This window comes from Brachyhypopomus gauderio, unplaced genomic scaffold, assembly GCF_052324685.1.
Source record: "Brachyhypopomus gauderio isolate BG-103 unplaced genomic scaffold, BGAUD_0.2 sc62, whole genome shotgun sequence".
Classification (NCBI taxonomy): Eukaryota; Metazoa; Chordata; class Actinopteri; order Gymnotiformes; family Hypopomidae; genus Brachyhypopomus; species Brachyhypopomus gauderio.
Window position 1 is genome coordinate 795,021 of NW_027506883.1, and position 10,256 is coordinate 805,276.

General features: G+C 42.4%; 1 protein-coding gene across 3 annotated transcripts in view; it reads left to right on the forward strand.

Moving 5' to 3' along the window:
• The first annotated feature begins 5,220 nt into the window (after positions 1-5,220).
• myh14 (myosin, heavy chain 14, non-muscle) overlaps positions 5,221-10,256 on the forward strand; it is a 43,629-nt gene continuing 38,593 nt past the window's right edge. Inside the window, exons 1-2 of one of the 3 annotated variants that reach the window (XM_076988454.1) lie at positions 5,221-5,357; positions 9,506-9,674. In XM_076988454.1, the coding sequence (XP_076844569.1) occupies positions 9,516-9,674 (159 nt within the window). In that variant the 5' untranslated portion in view covers positions 5,221-5,357; positions 9,506-9,515. Of the gene's footprint in view, positions 5,358-6,528; positions 6,673-9,505; positions 9,675-10,256 lie in introns of those variants that run through there. The other 2 variants (XM_076988452.1, XM_076988453.1) reach the window with 2 other exon arrangements.

The window sequence follows — 10,256 nt, forward strand, 5'->3', positions numbered from 1 at the left end:
GTTGGATCTAGTAAAATAGGAGATTCCTGCAAAACACTGAATTATTTTTGCAATCTTGGTTATTGGATCCTATTGGGTGAATTATTTCTCAATTGAATATTCCCATTTGTCATCTTTCATGTTTGTGTTGGTGTGGATTCAACACTTAAATGTCGTCATCGTACTCTTATTTTGTCTTGCCCCAACTTCACTTTTCACGCTTTATCTTGATGGCGGAACAGTTTTTACGGTGACCGAGAAGATTTAGAAAAACGCGCTGCAGATACACAAAATGACAACACGTACAGATCCAGCCACAACACAACGGAAATGTTTCTGGACGAATTATTATAAGTAAGTGATTACCACGATTTTATCACGGGTAAGCTAAGTTATATGATACAGAATAAAAAAAAGCAAGCGTATTTGTGCTCTGCATTTCAGTTGTTTGTTTTTGCTATGCTGTACATAGCGCAGCCTTATAACCCCTTATGAAAATCCCATTTACTATTACCTAGTTTCTGTTAAAATGCATAACTAACTACATTTATAACGCGTGTGATGATTTAGTAGTAAGTCATAAACTAATGAGATACTCTGGCTAAAACCTGGTGTTATTCCCGTTGTCTCTTACCAGGTTATGTTTAGTGTATTTCGTAGAATCATTTTGAGACATACTGCTTATAATAATCAGTACTGAAACACTTCCGTTGTGTTGTAACTGCATTTGCAGCCTTTCTAGAATTACAGCGCGTTTCCGAAAATGTCCCGCAGGGTATGAGTTGTGATTTTGATCGGCCACCGTAGTTTTTGATCTCACTGATGAACGCATAAATGTGATAATGGACATGACTCACTCAGGGAGCCACTCAGCACTGAGGAAAACCACACGATGCTCTTCAGATGTGTTCACAATGACACAAATCTAGTGCTCTAGAGGTGCTCTGTGGAAAATAGAAGCACAAATAAAGTATTTATTGTATTAACTCATTTACTTTGATGTTAATAATCTTAAGGCCTGTGGACTGCCAGCAATTTGTTCATATTTACCAAATAAAGTAAAAATAAAAAGTCTATGATGGGCCTATAAAGAAAAATGAATATGTGTTTCCAGCACAAGCACTGGGTCTGAGGTAAAATTCAAACAAAGGCATAAAAAATATTTTTTTCTTTTTAACAACTCAAATACTGAACCTCAACTGTTAGCTCGTCTTTCCTTCACAACTCAAACACTCAGAACATTATCTGTTAACTCATGAAATCAGGCTGCATCCTAATACATCCTAATAAACAGAAACATTTTGCAGATGCCAACAAACTGTCACAGACCAAATACCAGTAATTATCGCCTGTTAATTTAATTTGAATTCAACTGTAGCCTGTTGTTGACATATTTGGTAACACTTCACAGAGAGGAAAATGAAAGACAGTTTTAAACAAACCAAAAGAACTTTTGGAAAGGGAACAGTGGTAGAAGAAGTAGAGACAAAAAGAAAGAGAGAAATTGTGGAGGAAGTGTCTGCTGAGATGAATTAATGTAAGTTCCTGTTTTAATAAAATTTAGCCAAGCTTCTCTTAAACACCATCTGGAGATTGCATGCCAAAATGCAAGGAATATGTCAAAATGAGCTGATCATGTGCTGTGTGCAAACATTCAAGAAAAGAAATGAAAGTTCTTGGTTGTGGCTGATGAAACTGTGGACATTAATGGGTCAGCGCATGTCTATTTGCATATAATATGTTGCAGATTATTATGAGGCCCTGGAGGATTTTGGAGGATGAAGCACATTTTGACAGTGTGCACATGTAGAATCTGTGGCTGTTCTCTCTTCAGTACTGCCTGGCCCTCTGAGCATGTCTCTGCCATGTTAGCACTGCCCTTAAATGCCTTAGTTAGCCTTCAATTGAAATGTTCAGTCTGAAGGGCAAATTAACACCTGCCTGGGCTCTGTGTTCACCAGGTGTCCCAGAAGTTCTATGGCAGCAGGTCTCCGTGCACAGATCTAAAACATATGGACATTTGGTCTTTCATCATTATATCCTAAGTGCCATTAATTAAAACCAAAAACTGAAGCACTAGGTATAGGACCTGATTTTTGCTGCATCGTATCTGACCATTGTGTTACCAAGCAAGGTTAAGTCTTCATTTTGGCACTGTGGATTGGCATTCATTACAGTGGGTTAGCTAAGAGGAAAGAAGGTGCTCGTGATTTGCAAGTAATTTCACAGAGTGGTGCAAATTCCCATCATTTGCCTCGTTGCGGTCGCCTGTGCAGCGGTCGGATATCCGTGTGTGAACTGGAGTCTGTTCCTACGCTTTGACTGTAACTGCATAATGTGCTTTGCTGGCCTGGTGGCTTTATTCTGTCCTTGAAGATCCAGCTGTTTCTCCCACATGGTGCTGTACAGCGTCTATATTTGATTTCTGAGTTTATGTATGTATGTATGTATAATAGAATGATGCATTGATGAATAAGATACATACTAGTGTACCATTTTTTAGGACAGTTTTAAATATTGAATGAATAGGATCTTATGAAACTTTAAAGATTTGTTTCAAATATGTTGACTTTTGAAGGTTATATTTGCTGAACACTCTAAGGCTAATTTGGATGTTGATGCCTCTGTATAATTCCAGACTACAGCCTCACTCATAATTCGGATGTCACATGAAAATGCCATTTTCTAGACCTCTCCAGACTGTTGCTGGTCTTCCTGCATACAAAGTGATTAATTAATATTGACATTTTTCTGGGATTTCTAGACTACGTTCAACTTATAATTTGATATATCCATGCATATTTATGTTGACTCCTGCTAGCCTGTAACCTTTTAGCCTGTAGTCGAAAGAAGCCAGGGATAGCTTGCTGGTTAATGCTGGTTAATTAACATAAGGTGACATTATTTTCCACAGTGCAATGGCTAATAACGGTAGGTAGCTCACCATTACCATCTCCATTAATTTATCATTACCTACTATTTAAACTCTGTGTGGTGAAAAATTTCCCAAATCAATTCTCTCTTTTTTGGTGGCTACAAAGTACAAAATGTGTTTACATAGACAAAATAATTTGTGTGCTGTGTAGTGCAGGCAATAGATAAAAGAGAGAAAGTCATCTGAAAGACTAAATGTTAGTCATGCTTGAGATATGGACCGTCAGCCCTGCTAAACTGTTGTCATCAAACCGATCAGCTCCCACCTCCTCTGTGTTTGGCAGTAAATATATCTGCACGTGGCATAAGCCTTCAGATAGCCCCATCCCTTCAACGAATCAAATCCGAGCATGCCTAAATCTGTCATGTGGGAGAGCTTCTGATAAAGTGAACAGGCATGATCAAATATGACTTTACTAAAACAAAATACGTCATAATTGGAGGGACAGTTCTGTACTCCTAAAATCTTGGTAGGGGCATGTCTGTACGTCCACCTGCAGAATCACACCCGTGGCCGTAGTCACACACTGAACATTCTGGTGGTTTATGGATGTTCAGATAGTGAAGAGCATAATGGCCACAATTAAGATGATGGCAAGCAGTGTCCTTCTCAGCATCAGGCACCAAGAAGAAGATGCTTCTAGACCATGTTGAGAGAGCAGAGAAGTAATAAGCTGGAATGGTACAGCAGAACACATTTAAGTGGCATTCCACTGATATCTGCCAACAGGTAAGGTTTAAAATGGAGACAGTGAGTGATTTCTATCAAAACGCAGTCCTGCACACCCTGCACTGAAATAAATAGAAAGAGAAGGAACACTAGAGATCTCTGAGAACCCTACCAGGTCATTTCACACAATTGCCACAGTAGTATTCTTAAACAACATTCTTGGACACAGCCATTGACCACACAGGTTCAGCCTAACAGCGTTTGCTGTATTGAGGGTTGACCAGTGACCGGGATCATTGAAACCCTTTGTAATGACGAGAGTTTCAGGTCAATATATCAACACAGTGGTGCTGAGCTGGCTGTTAACACAGAAGCTGTCCCTGTGAAGAAAACGGAGACATTGAAATGACAGCACGGAGGAAATGCACCTGCAAAATCAATTTGGACCATTAGGCCATACAATAAACCTATTTCTCCCTCCATTGACCATGTCACTAAGAAACTGGAAACCCATGTGTGCTGAGGTCAACAAACCAGTTCACAGCCTTCGTGCTAGCCTGACTGGGGAGAAGCACAAGCACATTGACCAGGTCCCGCAGAACAAGAAATACACCGATGGAAACACTGGGAACACTGGTAATATACAGGACTCTCCCCAGAGACAGCAAACACCCGAGAATATAGAAATGAATTGTTATTCTATAAGCTATAAGCACTCATACTTGTAATTGGAGATTGTGTGTTGGTCTGTAGAAATGCAGTTGATCACAATAGGAAACCAAAGAAATATGTGGTAATGTTTATATATTATGACATTTCAGTTAGTGATGAGAACTTGAAACCATGTTGTAGCCTAGGATGTTTAAGGTGCCCGTGTCTAGTTGGTGTATGACATACAATCCATCAAGAAAAGATCTTTTATTTTTCACACCTTCGTTTTCACACACACACACACACACCAGTGCACTCCTTTCCCCGCGTACACCTGTACACATTTCCCTATTTTTCAATAAAAAAAAGTTTTTTTTCCCTTGAAATTTTGCCTTTGTCTCTTGTGTTTCAGTCTCCGCGCACCGGAGTAAAAACACACACGCAATCTAACTTTCTCTAACCCGACAAAGTTAAACTTAGTCGTGGTCCCGTAGCGCGATAATTCAGAACATTTGACTAGAAACCTGGGCCGGCCGGATCTTTGCACGGTGTGGTCTCTGTTTCACGACACACATGCAGTGCGACAGACACCGTCGCTGTCAACAAAGAGCGCACAACGTCTCCCCCACCGCGACACTCCTCCACTCACGCCCGCTCCTCTTCCCTCATTGGTCCTCACGCACGTCGCTTTAGCCACGCGCTCTGCCTTTCCCCCTCTCTGATTGGCTGGACAATCTGTCAATCGTGCAATCCTCCGTCTTATTGGATACGGCGCTAGAGATTACCAGCACAAAGGCGTGGTCGTACAGGCCTATTCAGTGGGCGGATATTAAGGTATATTCCGAATTGCGATAGGCCGCCGTTTTCAGGAGGGCGGGCTCATGCGCTGCGACCGTTAAATCTATTGGTTGATATGGAGGAAGTGTTTGAGTGAGTGAAGTCTCGGCGTGCCCTCACTCCTCTCCGTTTTATTCTCAGTGTGAATGTGAGTGCGGCTTACACAGCGGTGTAATGTAAAAAAGCCGCATTTGCAGTATTACTCCTTACAGGGTAAAGCACAAATAAAAATTACTTTGATTTTTATTTTGGCGTCATATTCAGAGTTTGGACTACCGGTTCCGAGGTAAGACGCGGGGTTTATCCTTATTCTGCACCGTGGTCTCTCGTATTTCATGGGTCTAGCTCCATGCTAAGCCTGCGAGGTTCGTCTAAATGCGGGTGGTCTAAAGACCAGAACCACACCGACTGGGGCGAGTCCCCTCACACCGGCTCACTATATATCTCAAAACGAACTCCTATAATAAAAGTTATAAATAAAACAATCAAATCTCAGTAGATCGATTGTTTTTTGTTTTAATATAGACATCATAAATTAAAAAGGCAACATTCAAATAACGGCTTTTAAAATGATTCACCTATATCATGGTGTCTTGTGCAGTCGCACATGTCTGCAGATGACTTGTGTGCTTTCGGTATTATTAACGTCCCAGTTATTCTTGCGCCCACTGTAATTCCTCTTTATCTGGTCCAGAATAAAGTCTGTGTAAATGTTACCTTACATGAACACGGGCATGGTTCCTCTTTCAGAGTGTTGGACCCGTCTATCTGTGTAGTAGTTCATCAGTTTTGGCTAGTGGTCGAGGTGTGGTTTCTGGTCTTTGTGGACAAGCTACTGTAGGTGGTTTTTGTGATTAGGATAATTTAGAAACCACCGAGTTGTTAGGAGCGCACGGTGAGCGCCGGTTGCGCAGTGCGCGGCGGGACGCAGCCCTGGACGGCTAGGGCCAGCATCAGCATCCAGGATCCAGCATCAGCATCCATCGCCCAGCATCCAGCATCCAGCGTCCCCATCCGCTCGGGCTGGCCAGGCTGCTCGGGTCTGTCCGCTCCTGTCTCATCCCCCTTGTCTCTTCGTCTTTTCAAGAAGGAGCCCATGAGCTAAGCAGGCGTTCCCAGAACCCCTCCCACGCCTGACTCCCCGCATTGACCTCTGGCCAAACCTAAAACGTGCATTGTACTGGTGCAGATAGTGATGATGTTGCCATGGAAGACGAACCGAGCCGCGCAGCCGGACACTTTTGCGGTGGTTTTGCATTTGAGGTGGTTTTGGCTGCGTGCGCTGGCGCACCGCGACATCAGGCGTCGTGTCGTTGTGCTTTAAGATATCTGAGACATTAAAAGCAGCGCAGATGAAGGGGGGTGTTAATAATTGCCGTGTTTCCTCGTGAAATGCATAAAGATGGTAACGACGAAGTGGCAAGAAGAGGGTAAAGTAAAATGGGCTCGTGGGCGTGCACGTGCACGCTTCGCTCCGTCGTAAAGATCGGAGCAAGTCGCGCGTGTCTTTCTGCACAGGGGTGTTAAGGTATTAAACACACGTAGTGCTCAGGAATAGGGATGAACCCTGACGGAGCATGGAGGCCTACAAGATTTACTGAGTAAGGCTCTCTCTCTCTCTCTCTCTCTCTCTCTCTCTCTCTCTCTCACACACACACACACACACACACACACACACACAACGAAATTACGAAAAAACGACAAAAAGTAATTTTTCCGTTTTTCTTACAGTAGCTAAGATGATTGGGAGAGTGTGCATTCTTTTCCTCCAGTAACTAGTTTTAGTTAGTTGCTAGAACATTGTACACACAAACACACACCTTGAAACTGTCCAAGCCAGTGTAGTAGACAGCAGGTTGTAGTAGGTTGGGTGAACTCACTGCCTTCTCTGTGTTATTGTGACAATCTTGTTGCTCATTAACCGCATGGAGTTCACTAGGTAACTAGGCAGAAGTGTAGCTGATGTTGATACACCACACCACACTGGCCCTCCAATCCAACCACAATGCAGGTAATTGAATCCTTGGGGACCCTCTCCACCCTAACGTGCACACACACACACACACACACACACACACACACACACACACACACACACACACATGCTGACCTGTCCCTTATCTCAGGTGAGCCCACTGTGAGTGGACATGTTGGCTTTAGAACCAACGGCAGCCATTTTTGGTCAATTGTTCATCTTTATTTTTTCTTTTTATGTGTAGAGCAAAGGTTTATGATGATCCACAGTGTTTCTGACTTAATATCTGTTTCATATGTTTAGCTCCTAAATACTGATGCTTAGATGTGGACTGTTTTAGATTGTATTATTCAACAATGTTTTCCTGTGTATGGACACTGGGGTCATTAGGCACCAGTTTGGATACAAGACTTGAATCACAAAATCCACTTAAGATGGACTGTAAACTTTGATTGGGTGTTTCACAGAAACGAGAGGATCATTATCCTATAGATTAATGCTTAATAAATGTATTTTTTAGAAAAGCAAAGATAAAGATCTAATTTAATTCACTGTATTTTCACAGCTCACTGTATACAATTTGTAACACAATGGATCTTCCACGTTCTGATGAGGGGAAGATGGTTTATGTGGAGGTGGTCTGTTTGAATCTAGTGTGTATGGGATCAGATCTGGTGATGATTTGATTTGAAGGCTGTGCTGTGGCACAGAAAGAGAAGCGTGAGGATAGTAAGATGGCCTCCTTTGCAGTATGAGGTCATATCTGAACATTTTGCTTCCTCTCTCTGCTGTCTGACCTGCCATGTCATATTACGTCCATATCAAATGTACTCCAAACACACACACACACACACACACACACACACACACACACACACACACACACACACACACACACACGTACACATCACTACAGTTACGTACCTCCTTGCCCTGATTGGCAGCTTGCTTCATCATCATAATGCTAACAGTGATGATGAAGAAGAAAGACTCTTGTGGACTATTCTTGTCTTTGCTGGCTGATATCTGTTCCCTGGATCACATCCAGCAAGTTGGACTAGTGCTGAACAAATGGAAGTAGTGATTCACTTCTATACTGTCCCAAACGAAGCGTCTCGCCGCATGTATGTCACCCGCCGTGTCACCCGTGCCCAGAGCGCACAGCGAGTCCTTAGATTGCAGACAGAAGCGCACCCTGGTGTTTCGAACGAATGTTTCCTTCTGCTGATGCATATATATAGATGCATTTTACTTTTCCAATGCAAAGAAGAGAGATGAATAGAAAAGGTGAAGTTGATGACAGTAGAAAATAGTTTATGAAAATGGTTCATCAATGTCAGTTATACGGAATGGTTCAGTTAGCTTAAGCACGGATCAAAATGGTTTGCAAAATATGTTGCCAATTGATGCAAACAAAGAAACAACCTAACTAATCTCCTGAAAGGTTGCAGCCACGCTGAGCCCACGCTGAGCCCACGCTGAGCCCACGCTGAGCTCACACAGGCCGTGGTGATCTGTCCACAGGTCATTACAGCGACATCAGTGTCATATTTTGCGACCGTTAGCCCATATGATCTCCCCCCCCCCCCCCCCATAAATAGAAGCAAGAATAAAACACACAGATGTAGCATAACGAGCACTTTGCACTTTTTTTTTCACACGGATTTCTACCTGTTAAACATTTGAGAACTGTAACTCTAGTACATAATTGATTTTGTATTACAGCTGTAGTTAAGTATGCCTTTGTGATCAACTTGTTTACTGTGTTTGTCTTGGTGTACAAAACATTTGAGATGTTTGCTACGCTACCAAAGCAATTTGTGATAGCAGTTACAGCTTTTATAATTACATTATTTGAATAAGCAAGCTGAATTAGCAAGCTAAATTTATTAGCTTGTTTATTATAATTGTTTATTATAATTTATTATATTGTTAAGACAGATACAGCATGTTTGTCCACTTAAAATATTTTATATTGCATTTTTCTAATAATCTACATTATAACGTTTAATTAATGAACCTTCTAGTTTCCTCAGACTTCAGTCTGAAACATACTCTTCCAATTGGCAGCATTATCAAATTATGTGTTCTGATAAATATCAATATTGATCGATACTGGTAAAATATTTCATATCGCCTAGCCCTAGTTGATAATGAACGTTTATAAGGAACATTTTTATTCTTCTTGGTCCTGCTGCTACGAGTATGAGGTTTTCCTCATCTGGCAGGACAGTTTCTCCAGAACCATGGTGGTGTTTTAGAGTCCAGTGCGGAGGGTTTTCTCAGGTCTGAAGCTATAGCTGCTCACAGCAACTGCAGCAGTGACTGTCAGTCACTATTACCAAACCAAGACTCACGAAACTCATGACTCATGAAACCCTAACCTGAGTTCCAGGCCTGTTTTCTTGTAGCCTGCTACCACTGACTTCCTCTCTACTTTCTCTCTCTGTCTGTAACAGGGATCCTGCCATGTCTAAGCCGGTGTCGGGCGGAGCTAATGATGTCACCCGCTTCCTCTCCATGGAGGCGGGGCCCAGCTCGCCCACCTCGGTGTTTTCTGCTTCCAGCCAAGCGGATTGGGCAGCCAAGAGGCTCGTCTGGGTTCCGTCGGAGAAACATGGCTTTGAGGTGAGGGCGTGGCTTTGAGGTGAGGGCGTGGCTTTGAGGTGAGGGCGTGGAATAGTGCCTCAGGTGAAGTGTGCCACTGTTATTTAAGGGGTTCTTTGTTTTTTGTATTGACAGTTATTTAAAGATTAAATTAGTAGTGTTCATAGCACCAGACTTAGCTTGCTGGTTATTCATATAGTCAGGCATGCAAAAAAATAAAAGAATTTGCCATATTTGAGCATATTTGGTTATTGACTTCCAGAACTTTCATTGTTCTGGTTCTGGTATTGTGCTCTAATAACCTCTGCAGCTCCCTGCTGCAGACACAGTTCTCCAGCCGCACTCCAGGGGTCTGATATGGCTCTATGAATAGATGAATATGCCTGCCAAGCCTGCAGTGCTGAATGCTAAACAGACATGGGCCTTATTTTAATCCGTCCTATTCTCAGCGTTTGACTGCTTGACTGATTGCCAGACAGATGAAGAGACAGACAAATAGACAATGAGAGTCAGACAGACAATGAGAGGGAGAGAGAAAAGTAGAAAAAGTGGGAGATGGAGAGAGATTCTCACTCTGTCCCTGGTGGTCGCCAACAGGATGTT